We start from the raw sequence: 19,206 nt of genomic DNA, 5'->3' as shown, positions 1-19,206 counted from the left end.
CATCAGATAGCCACTGATCTACCACCACTTATGTGCTGGTGTTAAGATGTGTTCGCTTTGATTTGCTGTTTTTGATCCCTGCTGACCAACCTGGACTGGTTTGTCAGGAGGCCTCCACAATAGAAAACACAAAAGAAAAATATATTTAAAGAAATACAGTTTGTCAAGCTGTGGAAAAGACAGATAACAGTGAAAGACTTGACAGCAAGACCTCAGAGATTAGGTATGACTATGTAAGTGAAGCATCCTCTGTCAATCCAGAAGGAAAGTAGCAACCTAAGTAATGTATGAAACAAATAGGCTTTCCTGTTAAAAAGGAAAAAAATATGTATTTTCTTTTCGATTTTTGTATGTATTGTTAAGATAAATCAGTAGTTTGACTGAGGAATCACGGGAGGATTTGAACCCAGTCTGACCTGCTGGGTGAGTCAATACTCAGGGTACACAGGACCCTCTTGCAGAGGGAGAAGGATGAGAACTCCCAGCCTAAGGATGGGAGAAACAGGAGGAGTGAGGAGCTCAGAGGTGCATCTTGCACCTCTGACAGCTATTTCCAGCCTCTGGGAAAGAAGCGGAATATTGTCTGACTGCTCTGGGGTTTTAGAGCTGGAAATGGCCGGGAGGTGTGTGGTTCCCTCAGTTATTGCAGATGTACACTTAAAATAACCATATTTTGCATGAGGCACACTTCTTGCAAGTAAATGCCAAGGTGCTCAGCCTGTTTCTACCCTCTCTCTCCCCCTCCTGCCCCTGGCAGACTCTGAACATCGTGACGCCGCGGGTGCGGCCGGAGGATTGCAGCATCGGCCTCCTGCCCAGGAACCACGACAAGAACCGCTGCATGGACGTGCTGCCCCTGGACCGCTGCCTGCCCTTCCTCATCTCCGTGGATGGGGAATCCAGCAACTACATCAATGCTGCGCTCATGGATGTAAGCACCGCCCTGTTCCTCCCCTCCACGGGCTCTGACTTCATGGCTTCTCGGGATAATTTTCTGGGGGAAAGGGATCGGAAATAAAAAAACTTACTGACCTGTAGTTTTTGGGTCTGGCCTCTCCAAACATGAATTTCCTCTTCTTCCCAGAAATGGAAGTGTTTAAGGCCGTTTACCGTGGTCTAGTAGACGATGTGGTGTTGGTCAGAGGTTGGACTCGATGATCTCAGAGGTCTTTCCCAACCTGGTTGATTCTGTGATTCGTTATAATCTAGACTGCAATTATCACACACACTCATTCTGCGTCACGTTGGTAGAACTTTTTTTTGCAGAGGAGCTCGTGAGCTTGCAGTCTGAGGTTGTGTCACAGAGAGACACAAAGAAGTGGTGGCATGGTTCTTCCCGTGCTCTGGGTTTTTGCATACGTTGGGAAGGGAAATGTTTGCCAGCTCAGCTCTTTGGAAAGAATAATTTGCAGTGTGGAGCGAGTGACTGATTAGAGCTTGTGCAGTTAAGAATGTGGGACTGCAGGGATCAGATGTGCAGAATGTTTCCAGGCTGAGGGACATGAGTTGAGCTGATGTGACTCTGTCTGAAGGCATTTTCCCTTGCTTTGTTTATAGGCTCGAATCTCCCAGCACAGGTCATCTGTGGAGGGTGAATTATGTTGATGATTTCTTTTTGCTGTGGTGCCTTTGGACAGAGATGTCTTTAAAGCCACTAATTATTGCAGTTGGAGTAAGGGTAAATATGATCCAGGGTGAAATGTCATCATTTCTTCCCCCAGCAACGACAGGATCAGTCTTTTTTAATGTTGTCTGCTCTTCAGTCTTTGGGAAACAGTGATACTACTGCCTTTAAGAGGTTCAGCCCAATGGTCACCGAATTTTTATTTTAGATTTTTTCGGAAAGATTGTGATGTTTTCATTACAAACATACCTAAAGAAACTTTTTTTTTTTAAGGTGTGGTTTGTGCTTTTGCAGCTCTGAAGAAGCACAATGTATTCTTCTCTGATTTCTTAGTGACTGGGAATGTTTGCACATTTCAGCTCTCATTACCTCCAATCCCTTTGCTAAGACTTGTATCCTTCCCCACAAAATTCATATGAATTATTTTTTTTTTTTAGTACAAAGGAATTTTTCACCTGTCATAGAAGTTCAGCCACTAGCATCTTCTCTACATCTCCTTTATCCTTCCAAAGAGGAATCATCAAATTTTTTTGAAAAATAATAATCAAAGCGGAACAGCCAAAATCCCCCATTTTCTCAGCTGTTCCAGTTGAGGACAGACCTTGCAAATTCTTTTCTTTCCCAATAGCTTTGTGTCTGAAGTCTTGCAGTGAGCATGAACTTCTACAGGAGACCATCCATCCCATATTGCCTTGAACCACTGTCAGTTCTTTCACTGTGTGAGGACAGGCACGTGCTGATGAACTCTTGACAGCACAGTCCCAGTGCTGATCATTTTATTTACAGATTTCTCATGTTTGTCTCTGGTTTTAAACTTCTCCCCAAATCTTATTTGACTTGACTGGTGTATTACATGAAAGCTGTGATGGAAGAAGTGGTGGAGCAGGGAGGGGTGATGGTACACCTGGAATGGGTGACAGCCTGTGTTTGGAAGCATGAGTTGTCTCAGGAAGGCCATCTGTCAACCAAAATTAACCTTAGGCACAGAAAGCCATTTGAACCTTCCCTCAGGGTGTGAAGCTGCTACAGCTGAGCTGGGACTGTCTCAGGCAGAGCATTAAAAACCAGCCCCTTCTGCCTTGAGTTAGCTTTTGGAAATGCAGCCAAGGGGCTACTGCTGCCCAGAGAGGGGAGGAATTCTCCCCCAGCAGATTTGGAGGCTCCTGAACTTTCCTCTTCATGTCTTCTGTCCCTTTCCAGTGAACAGACCTTTGGATCTTTCCTATGAGAACCACTGGAAAGCCAGGTTTGCATCTGCAAAATGGTTTGTTAAGAAGAAACATTGTTCCTCACCTTCCCCTAAAACAAGCAGGGGCAAAGTGTGCACAGCACCTTCTCCCCCTCCCAGAAAGGTCTGCTCAGCACTTCCACCCACATCTGACTCACATGGAGGAGGAAAGGCAACCTCCCCCACAATGGCCAGCTTAATACTTTAGGATTTTATTTGTTTCTTTGGTCTAAGCCCAAAATTTTATCCTGTGGGCTTTTTATTTTGGTGTTTTGTGGTTTTTTTCTTTTCTTTTTCTGCAGAATTAGTGTGCCTTTTGATTCAGCTCTGCTTCACAGATGTACAGCACAAAGGCCTGTGCAGTTTCTAGGCTCATTTAAGCATTGCCTGCCATGGTTGGAAGGCGATAAAGTTTTCAGCTTGTTCCCTTTCATCTCAGGGAGCCTCAGAAACAATCACTAACACAGCCCCAAAGAGGTCAGGAGCACAGTCCCACCCCTCTGTGGTTGGGGAGACTGAGGTCAGGGGGCCTCTTTGAGGGGAAAGAATAGCACCAGAAATGAAATGCCATTGTCACAGCCTCTGCCTATTGTCCCACAAGCTCATAAAGGATGGCTGGGATCCAAATGTGCCACCTCTGTCACACTCCATCCCCAGGCAGCAATAACAGACAGGGCTAATCCCTTCTGGAGTTCCTCGAGGCCATCGCAGCAGAAAGGGAGAGCATTTGCTTCCAGCTGTTTTCTTTCCAATTATTAACATTACTGATAGTAGTAGTAGTAGTAGTAGTAATAGTAGAATTAGTATTATTTGCTGAGTCTCAAAATATAAATAATTGATTTGGGTAATCTCTGCTCTTGTGACACTTCTTTAATGAAATGTCTTCATTGGGAGCAAAAGAATCCCATTATGAGCTGCTCATTCATTGCAGTGAGATAACAAGGAGAGGGATATGTGATTTGTATAATCTGGTTAAATGGCTCAGATTGCCTTGCCAGAGCCTCCTGGGTATAATATTCCTTTGAATAAAAGTTGATTGAATTTTTTTTTTTTTTAAACTAATCTTATTCTTTTGTTAGAGCCACAAGCAACCTGCTGCCTTTATTGTAACCCAACACCCTTTGCCCAACACCATCGCAGACTTCTGGAGGCTGGTGTTTGATTACAACTGCTCCTCTGTGGTGATGCTGAATGAGATGGATGCAGCACAGGTGAGTGATTCTTCATCCTGTCTGTCCAATGTAACTCCCTTCTCAAATCCAGGTGGTTTGCAGAGAGTTTCTGCTGCCATTTTCTCGTGCCCTGTCTCCCCACCCCAATAAAGGAGGGGAACTGGGAAGTAATAGGTAATGTTTTGGGGTATAATGAAGAGTAAGTCCACATGCTTGGCTCCTTCTAAGGCAGCTGATTCTTACTGCATTTAACAAGGATCATAAAATCATAGAAGGGTTTGGGTTAGAAGGGACCTTAAAGACCATCCCATTCCATCCCCTGCCATGGGCAGGGACACCTTCCACTAGCCCAGGTTGCTCCAAGCCCCATCCAACCTGACCTTGGACGCTTCCAGGGATGGGGCAGCCACAGCTTCTCTGGGCAACCTGTGCCAGTGCCTGCCCACCCTCACAGGGAAGACTTTCTTCCTAATATCTAATCTAAACCTACTCTTTATCATCTTGAAGCCATTCCTCCTTGTCCTATCACTCCATACTCTTCTGAAAAGTCTCTCTCCAGCATTCTTGTAAGCTCCTTTTACATAATGAAAGGCTGCTATAAGGTCTCCCCAAAGCCTTGTGTTCTCCAAGCTGAAACATATATAAATACATATTAGATAAATACTTTCATATAAATGCATGGCAAAGTTTTAGATATATAAAAGTATTAAAAAATTATATATTCAAAAGTATAAGGATGTTTTATATAAGTATTTTATATATTAGATAAATACTTTGTGGGTTTGGGCCAAAATTTTCCTCCCAAACTCACTTCCTTCCCTTTCCTGTTCCCTTTCATATTTTTGTCTGTCTTTGGTTCAGAAAAAACACATTCCCAGCGTGCTTCATGCTTGCCCATTCACATGGCATTTCCAGGAGAACAAAACCAAGAGAGCTGAAATAATTGGAAGGATACTTCCCCTGAGATTCCCAGTGTACTGAGAAGTGTGTTTTGCACAGATTCTCTAGAAGACCGCAGTGCTTTGCATTTTTTTTTTCTTTTTAATTCCATGTGTAAGCTGGTTTTTGGCTGCTAAACCCACCATCATTTTCAGGATTGGAGCCTGCTGGGGAGGAGCTGCTGCCATTCCTCCTGAACTGGTGTCTCCAGCCACCTTGCTAGTGAGTGGCAGAAGATAACAGCTTTCAAAAAGGCATAATCATGCAATTTGTGTGAAGAGTGCATTTGGCATGGCTAATTCAACCATTACAGCACTTGTTAACACGAGAGGAGAGGAGCCCTCAAGTAGCTGGCACTTCATGGATTAATTTTTGATTTGTCTCTTCTCTTGTCTTACCACACTTGAAGGCAGCGAAATTATTGGTCTCTTTTTTTTTTGGATGGTGATGGAGAAATCAATCACCCCATTCCTTGAGGGGATCTCCTGTCAGGGTGGGTGCTGTGGGGTTCCATTCCCAGCCACGGGGAGAGCTCTGCTCAGCAGTGGGTTCTCTCGGTGACCCCCAGAGACCTGCCACCCTGTGAGGAACTTGAGATCCTCTGCATTTGCTGCCTCCTCTCCAATCTGCCCTCCTTGATTCTGCATCTTGGCACTGAATACAGAGGCAAACTTCATCTTTTTCTCTTTTTTTTTTTTTCCTCTGACACTTCAAAGGAAAACACAGCTTTTTCTGAAAAATGACACGCTTTCTCACTCAGTTCTTGGAAAACACAAACCTATCAGCCTCAGCCAGTGCTGTTCTCGTGACTATCTTTCTGCACAAGGCTTTACCTGCTTTGTTTTCTGCTAGCAAACTTGTGTTTCTCTGATGTATTCTGTAGGCACGGAAAGGGGGATTTGGCAGCGCAGAAAGTCACTCTGACAGTTCCTGTAGCACAGGGTCACCAGCTGGAGGCTGCAGCCAGTGCTGAAACACCCAGGTGGCACTGGGAGTTAAGGATGCTTTTTAAGTTGGTATTTTGTGAGCTATCAGGGCAAGGTGTGACTGTTTGATACCAAAGAATCATTTAAGGTGGAAAAGAAAAAATAAGACCACTGAGTCCAAATGTTCCCCCAGCACTGCCGAGGCCACCACTAAACCATGTCCCCAAAGTGCCACATCTACACAGCTTTTAAATCTCTCCAGGGATGGGGACTCCACCACTGCCTTGGGCAGCCCCTTCCAATGTTTAAACACACTTTCTGTGAAGAAATGTTCCCTCATATCCAATCTAAACCTTCCCTGGTGCAACTTGAGGCCATTTCCTCTCGTCCTTTCCCTTGTTCCCTGGGAGCAGTGCCTGACTTCCCCTGGCTCCCCCCTCCTGTCAGGGAGTTGCAGAGAGTGAGAAGGTCCCCCCTGAGCCTCCTTTTCTCCAGGCTGAGCCCCCCCAGCTCCCTCAGCCCCTCTTGTTGCTCCAACCCCTTTCCCAGCTCCGTTCCCTTCTCTGCACACTCTCCAGCCCCTCAATGTCTTTCTTGAAGTGTGGCCATTCACAGACCCGCTCTAGGAAAAGCAGATTTTTAATATTAAGGAGATCTTTAATCTTTTCCTGCTTTCTGCTGCACCTTGAGGTTGTTTCCTGGAGCTCCTGCTCAGCTCACGTCTCCTACCAATTGGACAGATGCTTTGAGAGGAGATCACTAAGCAGCTTGAAAGTCTGAATGAAGAGTAAAGACACCCTTCAAAGGACTTGCTTGTGTGGTCTTGGTTGGCTTGCTTAATCTTGAAAAACTAACAAGGGCAAAGATGCCTAAGATTGTGTGAATATCCCACCCAATTTCAATCCTATATGATCAAAGGAGTGCAGAATTAATGCAGCAGCATTCACACACTTGACGTTGTTTCTGGCAGTGATTGAACTTGAAAAGCTCGAGATCAAGTTGAAATGAGCATCTGGGGGTTTCAAAACTTCTGAAAAATTACACTTAAAAATAGGAAGAAAGAAAGACAGAAAGAAACACAATCTCAGCACAAACTGCTAATGAGATCTCATGCAAAATATTTTTTCGCCATAATCTATTTCCAGATGGATTTTAAATACTTACATTGTAATTTGTGTGCATAGGATCTTTTTTGTCCTTTCAGTTCTGTAATATCAGCACAAGAAAAAGACTCCCAACCTGCTTCACAAACTTCAGAGATTCAGTCGTGCTTCACCCTGAAACCAGAGTTGCTCTTCTTGCTCTCAGAACAAACTAATTCTCCCTGCCCTGCTCACTGGAAGAGTCACAAAGCTAAAAAGTTCATCCTACGGAAAAAAGAAATTCCAGTTTGTGTGAATTAAGATTAATTTTCATGGTGCCTGTACTGTTTCCTCATTAACACCAAACCTCTGTGGTTCTTATTAAATTTATCTACAGACACTAATCTTGTAGTGTTCATTTTAAATCTCTATCCCTACAGCAGCTTCATTTGTCAGCCACCTTTTCTGCACCTTTAGACTCCAGAATTCAATCAGTTCCAAATTGTGTTCATACAAAAATAAAGGTTCTAAAATATACCTTTTATTTTCATATTGGTGGTATAAAAAGTTTTTCAGCTAGAATGAGATCTCCTGTGAAAAAAAGACATGTAAGACAAGGTTGGTGATGGATTTGAACTGGTTATAAATAAAAAAGAAAGTGCATTTCCTTGTTAATAATTAAGATGCTTTCTGTTTCTTGTCCTGTTTTCTCCAGCTCTGCATGCAGTACTGGCCAGAGAAGACATCCTGTTGTTATGGCCCCATTCAGGTGGAGTTTGTCTCAGCAGACATCGATGAAGACATCATCAACCGGATATTCCGGATCTGCAACATGGCCAGGGTGAGATCCCTGAAACACTACATTCCCCAGTTATTCCAAAAAATGTATTTAGGAAGGAAGAAGAGGCAGAGCCAAGACTTGTGGTTTAGAGGTGCTGGATCTGTCACCTAGGAACGAAATTCCAGTGCAGCTGCTTCCTTTAATTAACATTTAATCAGTCTGTGTTACTAAAGGACTCTTGGCTGAAAGTAGAAAGGGGTTGATATGAGCTGGAAATCTGTATTTAAATGGTGAGCATTTTTCTGTGTGTATTTGAGAACAATTCATCACTTAGTAGCCAATATAGGAGCATCAGTATTGTAGGAAATAAACTGAGGTAGTGTCAGCAGCTCTCCATCTGTCAGCTACTCGGCAGCGTCTCTGAAGACAGATGCAATGTTTACTGGCTAGACTGGGATTCCCAATTGCCACTGTTTTCCCTATAAATAAGCAACTGCCATTTCTGTAAGCAACTCTTTGTCTGGATCCCTCAGCCCCAGGACAGCTGAAATGATAGAAACAAAGTTTATCTGTGTACTGGGCCCTGGCAATCCAACTTCAGGGCTGCAGGAAAGAGCTTCAGTACAGGATTTTTCTCTCATTAGTTGTTTTCCCAGATTGATTATGTCTCCTTTGTTGTTCCTTTTTCATTTTTTTTCTAATCAGAAATGGAAGCAGGCTCCACAAATTACATTTCCAAGCAGTTTAACACATCAGTGTCTGTGTGGTCAGAGCTTGTACAGCCGTTCAGTGGTGGCAGTGAAGAGGGAACCTTGTGTCCAGCTACACAAATTGATTAATCAATTAGCTATTAGACATTGTCCTGTATGCCAGGCCAACTCCCTCTGAATCAGGGAGAGCCTTGGAGTCTTAAAGCTGGTCAGACTGAGTCTCTGTGACTCTCAGGATGGAGCTGGTCCATGCCATGGCTGGCAGGGTGGGTGCTGTGAACTCACAGCCTTCTGTGTTCAGCACCACTGGCCACTGCCAACATCTCTGTGAGGATCCTTTCCCTCCACAGTGCATAGAGAATTTCTGAGGGCTGCCTTTGCTTCTTATGGCACAACTTATTTCCAGCACAGGAAGGAGACATTTGGTCTATTTAATTTGTTCATACAGTCTGATGAAACTGTATTCTGGAAACCAAACAAGGGATCCTAGATCCTGCCTGACTCTGTGATATCTGAAGTCATAATTTTTATCCAGAGTATGGAATAGTCCTTGTTTTCACACCGTATCAGGTACCCAGAGTGGAGGGTGTTAACAGGGGTGATAGGAGCTCCAGAGGGGATGATGAATCACAGAAACACAGAATTAACTAGGCTGGAAAAGACCTCAGAGATCATCAAGACCAACCTTTGACCCAACACCACCTTGTCAACCAGACCATGGCACTGATGCCCCATCCAGTCCCTTCTGAAACACCTCCAGGGATGGTGACTCCACCACCTCCCTGGCCAACCCATTCCAATGTCTGATCTCTCTCTAAAGAATTTCTTCCTAATGTCCAACCTAAACCTCCCCTGGCACAGCTTAAGCTGTGCCCTGCTTTACCCTGTCCCTGTTCCTCCTGCCCTGGCCCACTCAGTGTGTGAAAAGTGCCCTCTGTTGCAGCCCCAGGACGGCTATCGCATCGTGCAGCACCTGCAGTACATCGGCTGGCCGGCCTACAGGGACACCCCTCCCTCCAAACGCTCCCTGCTCAAGGTGGTCAGGAGGCTGGAGAAGTGGCAGGAGCAGTACGATGGGAGAGATGGCCGGACCGTGGTCCACTGCCTGTAAGTAGGACTGGAAAGTGCCCGTAACCTCACACGGTTAACCTCTCCGAAGAGCGCTGATTACGGATCTGGAATTTTGGTGGTTTGCCAGGCTTCAGCTCGGGAAAGGGAAGTGGAATTAGGTTTGTAGTGCCCTTCAAGTTGAATATTGTGCTGTGTTACAGTGTCCTGGCCCAGAGGTTTTGCTGGTTGTGGTGAGGAATAGCTCAAAAAGCTCTGCTGTGTCCTGTTGTGCGGGTGGGTCTCGTGAGCGGAGCCCAGGCAGAACCGAAGCAGCGCTGCCGTGTGCCCAGCTCTGCCCACAGAGCTGCTCTGAGCCCAGAGCACTGGGGAGCACACTGCACTCCCTGGGCCTCCCTGTCCACCACTGCCAGGAATCCCTTAGCCCTTCCATCCCTGTCTCCTGCCCTGAAGGTCTCCACTTCCATGGAATCATGGAATGGTTTGTGTTGGAAACCACCGCAAAGACCACATCACTCCACCCCCTGCCATGGGCAGGGACACCTTCCACTATCCCAGATTGCTAAGAGCCCCATCCAGCCTGGCCTTTAACATTTCCAGGGATGGGGCAGCCACAGCCTTCTCTGAGCAGCCTGTGCCAGGGCCTCCCCACTCTCATGGGGAAGAATTCCTTTCCTAATATCCCATCTAACCCTGCCTTCTGGCAATGGGAAGCCACTCCCCCTAGTCCTGGCACTTCATGCCCTTGTCCAAAGTCCCTCTCCCAGCTCTCTTGGAGCCCTCTTAGGCACACAAAAACCCTTGAATGTCCATGACGAGTTACAGACCCTCTCCTCCCTGCTCCCAGGAACGGCGGGGGACGCAGCGGCACCTTCTGTGCCATCTGCAGCGTGTGTGAGATGATCCAACAGCAGAACATCATCGATGTGTTCCACATAGTGAAGACGCTACGGAATAACAAATCCAACATGGTGGAGTCACTGGTAGGCTTTGTTTTTTCCTGTGTGTTTCCCCTCCCGGTGTGTTCCAGGGCCTTTAGGATAGGGGAAAAAAATGTGGTGGCTTAGTTCAGGGTGAGTCAAAGTGAATGAGAACATGAAGCCATCAGAATGATAATTGCTCCTGTTTCAGCATGTGCAGTGAATCCTCCTGCTTCTCTCTTGGAGCAGAAAGGATGCCCTGGCAAAATGGTTAACACTGTCTCCCATGCCCAGCTGGCTCCAGGAGGTCAGACCCCAAGGAGCTGGCACCATGGCTGTGGGAAGGAGTGGGGTTTGTCCTTCTGTCCATGCATACAGCCTGTGGTTCTGGGTGCTGTGACATGCCTTGAAACCAGGGAGGGAGAGCAGCCCAAACCCCAGGCCTTGCTCCCTGCAGCCCAGGAGATTAAACTGTCCTGATTTCAATCATCTCCATCGATCACACCGAGTTCGTGCCTCCAAAGCAACGCGTGGAGGTGAATAATGAATAGTCCATAGTGGGGCTGTCTCTTTGAGTGCTTTTCTCTTCCACTGATGATACCATCTGCTAGCAGTGCTTGTTCAGGATCACATAGAAAGGCAATCAGTGTTTGCCTGGTCCTGCCAACGGGAATAAGAAAGAGAGAAGGAGGTATTTTTGCTTGTAGAACAAGGCTCTGAAGAATTCACCCATGTCCTAATGCCATTTCTTTCTGTGCTCTCTTGCAGGAACAGTATAAATTTGTATATGAGGTTGCACTGGAATACTTGAGTTCCTTTTAGCCCAGAGGAGGGAGGGGACCCTCGGATGTGCCAGACCCCAGTCTCTGGCAGGCGCTTCCCCCTTCTCCCACACTGGAAGGCAGTAAAAAGTGTGGGAAGGAAAACCTCTCCTTCCTGGAGCAAGAGACTGAGGTTGCACAGACCTCACTGGAAGGAGGAGACGATGCCTGTGTGTGCTGCTGCCTGCTTTCTATTGGAACATCTACTGCTTCTTAAATAACCTACTGTAAAAATTAGCAAAATGGGAGACAGGCTGAAAGACTGGACTTTCTAATCCCCTCTGACTTCTTCTCTCCTCTTTTGGATTGTATTTTTGCTCTGCTTGCTGCAGAGTGGAGAAGGAATGAAACCCTTAGGAAATTCTCTTTTAAATGTCTGCTTTTTAATTTATAATTTTGTTCTCAAATCCCAGTCTTTTAATTTTTTTTAATTTCATGCAGCAGTCATTTGGGAAAAATGAGATAGCCATAGGGGATACATGAAATACTTCATTACGGTTTGTCTACCTTATCTCTTCCCTTTTGTTTGCTTTTCCAAATGAAAAGGCCAACACAGGAGAAAAACAACGCTGGAATTCTCTTCCCACACGTGGTGGTCCCTTTAAGCATGAAAATAGAGAGAGGGTGGAGATGAGAAGCTGTTCATGGATTCACTGCCTCCACCCCAATGTTTCCTCCCAGTTTCTGCTCCACTCCCAGGGCTGTGCATGAGCCGGTTACATCTCTCTGGTCCGTTCCTTTGGGTGCTGGTGAAGCAATGCCACTAAATGAGTTTCCCAGCCACTTGAACCTTGAGGTTGAATATTTGCATCAAACGGATTGCATTTTGTCTTGCAACTTTGGTAACTTTGTTACCACGTTTTTCAAGTATTTGCTGGGGTGCAGTGCGTCTTTGAAAAAGAAAAAACACAAACAGGGTATAAAGTAGGTATTATTGCTCATCTACTATGTATTACTATTTTTTATTTATTATTTGTATTGCTGTAGAACTTAGGACCCCTAGTCACGACAGGACCCTGCTGAACTAGGCACTGTGCAAACAGAGAGCAAAGAAAGTTCCTGCTCAAAAGAGTTTAAAAGCTGAAGGTTCTTAAAATTGGGTTTTGGCAAGAATTCCTCGCTATTTCCAGGCCCTACAAGCTTCAAAAATGGGAACCCCTTGGAGCTGTAGGAAAGGTGATGTACATACACAGAAACCTGTTCTGACACGTGTAAAGAGAAGTGTTAGCCCAGCACAGCAACTTCTCTTCTTAAGCAAAACAGCTTTTGTTTCGTCCTGCAAAAATGCCTGTGCAACTCCCCTCCTCCCAAACAAACACCAGATGTGTTTTGCCACGGCTCTGGATCTCGCTCTGATTTCATAGCAGCTAAGAAATTGCTTTTCTGAAAGAGTGTGTTTAAGTAGTTAATCACTAATGTCTGCAGGGTAATCTCTGAGAAAAAAAAAAAATAATTGAAAGAACAAGGCCTTACTATAATTAGTATTTGAATTTAGCCACTTATTTATCTGGAGGGTGCTGGTTATGAGGTTGCTCTCTGTGTAAGTGAAATTCTGGGACACAGGTTTCTTCAAATTCAGACTTTCTAAAAGATAGATTGAAGGCAGGAGTTTAAGCAAACCCCACTTCCTTACCACCCTGTAGTTTTCCACCCTCAGGTAAATACTCAGAGGCTGTGCTGGAAGCTCTGTGCTCTCAGTGTGTGACAAGTTCAACACGTCTTGCTCGTTCTGTCTGTAAGTTCAAAAGGCTTCACTTCATGATCATTCTTTCTTCAGTAGACAAACCTTTGCCTTGGCAATGAGGGATGAAAGTGAGAGCTGACAGAAGCAGCTCTCACCTCGCAGTTCCCATCCACCAGGAGCTGCACCGGTCCAGGGAAGGGTGCTTGGAACTCTAATAATGCAGATGAAGGGGTTCACAGGATGCTGAACCTCCTAGCCTGGATTCTTTCCAAGGAGCTTTGGATTCTTGGCTTTAATGTCATAGTCTTAAATGAGCATGAACCACATTCTCCCTGATGTGCTGTAAAATATTGGTGAGAACTCCCTCACAGGAGCCTCTGCTCTGGTTCCAGTTGGTCCTTTCTGTTGCCTGCAGGAAATCAGGGGCTGTAGGTGGTATCTGGCATCTCCTGGGACAGGCTACTGGTTTGAATTGTTTTCTTCCTTAATGCAACTGAGCAACACAAACAACTCTGCAGGGAAAACAAAAATAGAAGGCAAAGCAAAACTACGAGATAAAAATGGCATTATATTGGTGTTTTCATCACAGGTGGCTGGATGGAACAGTGTGGGTCAGGAGCTGGGAGCTATTAGTGAAGATGAGGGAATTCTGATCCCAGAATGGGATTTTTGAACAACTGCCCATGTAGGAAGAAGCTACGAGAAAGCAAAGTGTTTGTGACTCTGCTGACTCCAGAAAGCCTGAGGGAATCACTCCCTAAGGATACTATGGAAATATTAATTAGTATTTAGCATTCTGTTAATTTTACATGGAAACTAGCACAGGGATAGGTCTCCTTCATGATATAGGAGGGGGAAAGACTGATGGAAGCACTGAGAGTGACAGCCAGGATAAAAGGAACAGAATGGTAAAGAAATAGGATGAGATGTGAAGTATGGGAGCTAATTCAGGCTTAACAGTAGCAGGAAGGAAAGTGGATTAAAAAACCAGAATTAAGCCCACAGGAGGGATGTGTGCATGGAGAGAAGGAAGCTGTGAGATGATCAGAGCAGAATAGCACTTGCAGTGGAGTTGTTTAAGGTCCTGAGGTAGGATTGAATGTGTTTTATGGTATGAAAAATGCTGCCAAAGGGTCAGAAGTACCTGTATCAGGCTGGTCCACAGCAAGTCATGTGTGTTTCTGGCCCTCTGCAAACACCAGGTGATGCTGGCATAAAGTGCAGGGGAAGATGTTAAAGCTAAATTTTACATTTTATAGGAGTTAAATGCAAATGTTGGTTGCCACAGCCCAACTGTTCATCACAGCTTGTTCTGTGGCCACTCAACTGCATGTCTTGACCTTCATGTCCTTGTGTGGGAGGATTCTCAGCAGACACTGAAGATTTTGTTGCCAAACTGATATAAATTCCTGCAGTTAAGGTGCTTTTGGGGGACCAACCCAGCTCCAGTGTGTGTTATCTCTGGGATATTCCTGCTGTTCCTTGCTGCACAGTGCATATATGCTGAGTGTGAATTAATGATGAGGGGAATTGTGTGGAAAGAGAAGACAAGCTGGCTTTAAATAACTTTATTACCCTGAAGTTGTTTAAGCCCTAGAGAACAGCCCATAGCAGAGCAGGTAATGTGTTTGAAGCAAGATTATGGGTGATGGGTTTGTTTTTGCAGAGAAAGGGAGAAATTATGAGATGAGATAAAGGAGGTTTTCTCACTCCTGGAAGGATTAATAGTCAGGGTGAGCTTTCCAGCCTAAGCATCCCCTGCTGTGGATAGAAAGCGATAATGTGCAGTAGAAAAGGTGAATTCCTCAGTGATTGAATTTTAAGCTGGAAAAATATCATATTGCCCATTCAAATATCCACATTTGAATGGACATAATGAAGATAAACTTAGTCTCATTCAGTCATCCTTCAGGGGTGAGGGAGCAGTTTATGATAGCTCAGGACTGGTGTAAGGTTTGGTCTGAAGTACAAGGAATTAGAAATAGGTAAAGAAGGGTGGGTCAGAGGTGGCTGTCTCATACAGGGAGTAACTAACATCTGAAATTAGTGTGGGATGTAACTGAAGAAGTGAATGCCAGAGCTATCTAAGCTGGCTACTGGAGAAGGAAGACTTTGGGTTTTCTACGTGGGAGATGGACCAAAACCCCTGAAAGATACACTAGGACTTAACAATCTTTTTTTAGTTTTATGTTTGCTTGGTGGTGGGTTTTGGGTCTGTATCTTTTTTTAAGATCTGTGCAGGACTGATGTCCTGTGGTGGCTCTTTTGGTTTGGTTTGGTTTGTTTATGTCTTTGAAGGTAAAAGGTGTTTGAACTGTTGTAAATAGACTTGAGGTACTTGTTTATGAAGGTAAAGAAGAATACAGTGGCCATGTGGAGGGAACTGAATCAGGACCTCTGATAGCCAGCAGGCAGGTGGGGATGTGTATGGGTTGTGTGTGTTTGCAGATTGAAATAACTTGTGTTCTTTGAGCAGGGAAGTTCCTGGGCTATGATTAGTAGGAAGCTCTTCCATTTGGGATTCTTCAGCAAGGTTGCACAGAGTTATGTCTGCCTTTGCCATGCAACGGTGGGCCCCTCTTAATTTATTCCCATTTTAGCCATTTTTGTGAGCTGGCGTTGTCCATTTTGGTCCAGCAGCAACAGGCAGTTGACTAACAGTGAAAGGTTTTTACATGCACTGCAAAGATGTGACTTTGTGTGGCCTTTACCCCCGAGATAACCTGCAGTTTCTGTCCCCTTGTCTTGTCCACCTGCACACACATTCTGAAGAACGTCCAGAGAACTAAAAAGCAGGCAGAGATTTTGGGAGGTGCCTGTGACCTCAAATCATTCTGGTCCATGTAGCTCCCTAGGGCAGAGGAGGGAATCCCAAAGAACAGCTGTTCCCTACAGCAGCCTGTATTTGTGTGTCAGTAGTTCCCAACCTTTTATTCTGGAGCTGTAAACACCCTAGAAAGAAAAACGTCCAGTGGCAACACAGACCCCACAGTCATAGATTTGAGTCTGTAGATGCTAGATTGGCTTTTCCATTTGCTTTTCACAGGCCCTTTAGCAGCAGTTTGTTGGATTTCCTTTGGGCATCTCAAGCCAGGGATTGCTGATCACTGTTCTTGTTGTGCTGTAGAGTCAGAGGAGGAGGAGAGGCTCCTGCAGCAGGTGGTTCAGAAGACACTTAAACCAGTTGCCATCTGGGAGAGAAGGAAAGGAGGAGAAATCTCCTTTGGGAGAAACCCAGCTTTGGAGGAGAAGGCAGATTAGATGGATCCTGAAACAGGCAGGAAGTTTGCACCTTGCTCTCTCTCTCATTCTTGCACAGCTGCTCTTTATCTTTCTTACTCTTCTGAGTTCCTGCCAAGATCATAAAAAACAGGTAATGCCACATTCCGTGCTGTGGAGATGGAGCACTCGGAGTGTGACAGAGAGAATAAATCCTGAGGGACAGAGATAAAAGGAGAATCACTTGAGAGAGGAATCTTCAAACACGAGGTGCCTCTGCCTGTCACACTTGCAGAATTTTTAGTAAGTCGTCACGGAGCATTGCACAGTCCTGGCACGGTCCTGGGTGTGCAATGTGGTGGCAAAGTTCCACTTGGAAAACTTCATTGTCCTGTAATAAATGTGAACAGTCGACTCCATTACGTTGGTAGCACAGTTAATTTCTGTGATCTCTCCGGCCGGTGCAAGGGGCATCTCAGGAAGCTGGTGTGAAACTGCTGTATTTTCGTTTGAGAGGCTTTCATTTGCCTTAAGTGTAAAAAAGTCAGTCAGCCCCAGTTTTTGAAGAAAATTAAGGGGAGCCATGGGGTAAAAGTGGCAAAAGTTATTCAGCATAACCACTGCCTTTGGGTCAAAAATTCCGTGTCCCTGCTGTGTGAGGGCAGAACAAATCACTGCAGCTTCCCTGCCCAGACATTTACTGGAGTAGAAATGGGGAGAGCCAGGGAAATAAAGTCAGAGAGACAGACACGACTAATAAGGATTCTGTTAACCCTCCTGCACTCCTGTTTATTTAGATTGCAGCCTTCTATAGCCATACATACATAATATACAATTTAAATGCAAGTGCTCTTTCTTTCCCTGTTCCCAAAAATACCTACAGCTCTTCTTTCCTCCAGGGTGAGCCAACAGCATAGCGAGCAAAGCCCAATTTCTGCAGTTTTGGCAAGGACCACTAGGAAAATCCATCATGTATTATCTGCTCATTGACTTGGAAAAGATATCAGTCATCTCCCTCATATACATACTTGAAGAATGTACAATTTGCTCAAACTGTCAAGCAGAATCATATGTTTTCATACACCAAGACCAAATCCTGGTGGTACAGAGTGTGATGGAAAGAAAGAAAATTACAAAAACTTGCTGACTTGCAGTGACCTCTAGTCTGTAATCTCTACTTGCTGTGTTAAAATATTTTAAAAGTTTCCCTTGTAAAAAATAACCTCAGAATACCCCTACAGGTTCATGTTGGATTAGCAGAATTGTGAAAACCTGGCAGCTTTTGCAGTTTGTGAGAACACGAGAGGTCTAAATTAGTCTTCCCATCCTCGCCCCAGTGCTTGCAGCAGATTTTTCACCATTATTGTGTTTTCAACCTGAACCTTAAAAAAACCAAACTAATGCAGCAGACTGAATGCCAGATGCTGGTGTTCCCACAGTGTTTCCTGGGGGCAAAAAAAATGAAAAAAAAAAAAATTAAAAAACTTAATGAAATGGGAAAAGAACAAACTAAAATGTTTTTCTTGGAACTCGATTAGCATGAGCTGTTTCTAAGCAGGATAAACATGAGCAAGTCCATGTCACCCTGTCAGGAGGAAGGATGTGCCTGTTGCAAGGTGAAGGTTTGCTGTTGGTGTCCCCTTGGGACCAGTCCTGATATTTCATATGCAGTTTTCTAGCAGTGTAGTGGTTCCTTTAGTGAGGAAGCTTTGTCCCAGAAGGAGTGTTTCAGCGGAGATCTGTTCCCCTGAAACATCACTGTTGGTGATACCTCGGGAGTGTTGCGCTGTGGAGACTGATTTCCTTGTGTGAGTACATCATCTTTCAGTGGGGACCTCCAGGGAACCTGATTTGTGCAAAGTTATGGAAAGAAGGGCGTTTTGGGGGGATGGAAGTGGGAGTGGGGCCAGCACTTCACAAGCTTTCCTGAATTTAGGTGCTCCTAACAAGGCTCCCCAGGGCAAAGGCTGGTCAGTTTTTCACGTTCCTGACAGTTGAACCAGAATTCATTACTGGAATTCCATGTACCTGGAGCAGAACTGGAATTACCCCCTCATCACCCCTCCAGCCCTTTCTTGCATTGCCAGCACTTAAACACTGTACTTCTATGCCAAAAGTTTGAGCTGCATCCTTAACACATCCTCTAACCCGCCCTGACTAACCACGGGGACAAAATTCACCCCCCTCTTGATTTCACCTCCTCCCTCCCCACACCAACCCTGTCAAAATCCAGATGTACCCGCATTTTGTTGCCAGACTTGTCCCCTCTTCACACAGCCGTGCTGTGGCTGCCTCTGGGTCAGCAGTGTCCCATTCCAGGTCCCTGGATGTGTTGTCCAGCAGGGAGGAGTGCTGCATGAGAGCGAGTCTCTGCTGTTGCGATGCCGCCCCATCTCCCCCCCCCTTTGGCCTTTCTGGATTCCTGGTGAAACTCACTTGTACAGTTTGGATGTTTGATAGATAAAGCACGTATGAAAAAAAAAAAAAAGGAAAAAAATATAAATACAAAACTCTCAACACTGTGCATTCAGTGTCTTTCTAGCTTAAAAGAAGGAAGGTAAATAATGTCAAGTCAATGAATATCAGATATATTTTTTGACTGTACATTACAGTGAAGTGTAATCTTTTTTTTACAACTGCGAGTCCATCTTATTTATTCTTGTAAATGTTCCCAGACAATGTTTGTAATATGGGCTGTGTTGCAAATCCATAAAATAAATCTGTGATCTGAGATTAATGTTTTACTAAGAGACTCTTGTACTTGTGCCTTTTCTTTGCACTCAGAGGAGACAGGGCATTGCCAGCAGTGCTGCCAGAAATGATGGGGTGATTGAATGTGAAAAAATAAGACCAGCATCTTGTCACAGTGATGGGCTTTGCATCGTGGTTGTCATTCAGGAGGAGGCAAAGAGCAGCAGAGAGAATTCACCAGGCACTTCAGTCTGGCTGCAGGGTTTGGGTCAGTCCCCTCAGAAGGGCTGTGGATGTGAGCTGAGCAGGTTGGAAAATTACAGTCTTAGCAGCATGGCTTA

General features: G+C 45.0%; 1 protein-coding gene across 14 annotated transcripts in view; it reads left to right on the top strand.

The window, feature by feature from the left end:
- Window positions 1-18,924, top strand: part of PTPRT (protein tyrosine phosphatase receptor type T) — a 432,724-nt gene extending 413,800 nt beyond the window's left edge. For all 14 annotated transcript variants that reach the window (XM_050313539.1, XM_050313547.1, XM_050313541.1 and 11 more), the window contains 6 exons: window positions 758-931; window positions 3,932-4,063; window positions 7,687-7,812; window positions 9,406-9,569; window positions 10,378-10,513; window positions 11,219-18,924. In XM_050313539.1, coding sequence (XP_050169496.1) covers window positions 758-931; window positions 3,932-4,063; window positions 7,687-7,812; window positions 9,406-9,569; window positions 10,378-10,513; window positions 11,219-11,272 — 786 coding nt within the window. In that variant the 3' untranslated portion in view covers window positions 11,273-18,924. The remainder of the gene's footprint in view (window positions 1-757; window positions 932-3,931; window positions 4,064-7,686; window positions 7,813-9,405; window positions 9,570-10,377; window positions 10,514-11,218) is intronic.
- Window positions 18,925-19,206: the final 282 nt, after the last annotated feature.

The sequence above is a fragment of the Myiozetetes cayanensis genome, unplaced genomic scaffold (genome assembly GCF_022539395.1).
Source record: "Myiozetetes cayanensis isolate MyiCay16 unplaced genomic scaffold, myiCay2020 scf19, whole genome shotgun sequence".
Lineage (NCBI taxonomy): Eukaryota > Metazoa > Chordata > Aves > Passeriformes > Tyrannidae > Myiozetetes > Myiozetetes cayanensis.
This window is presented reverse-complemented; position numbering and strand designations above follow the sequence as displayed.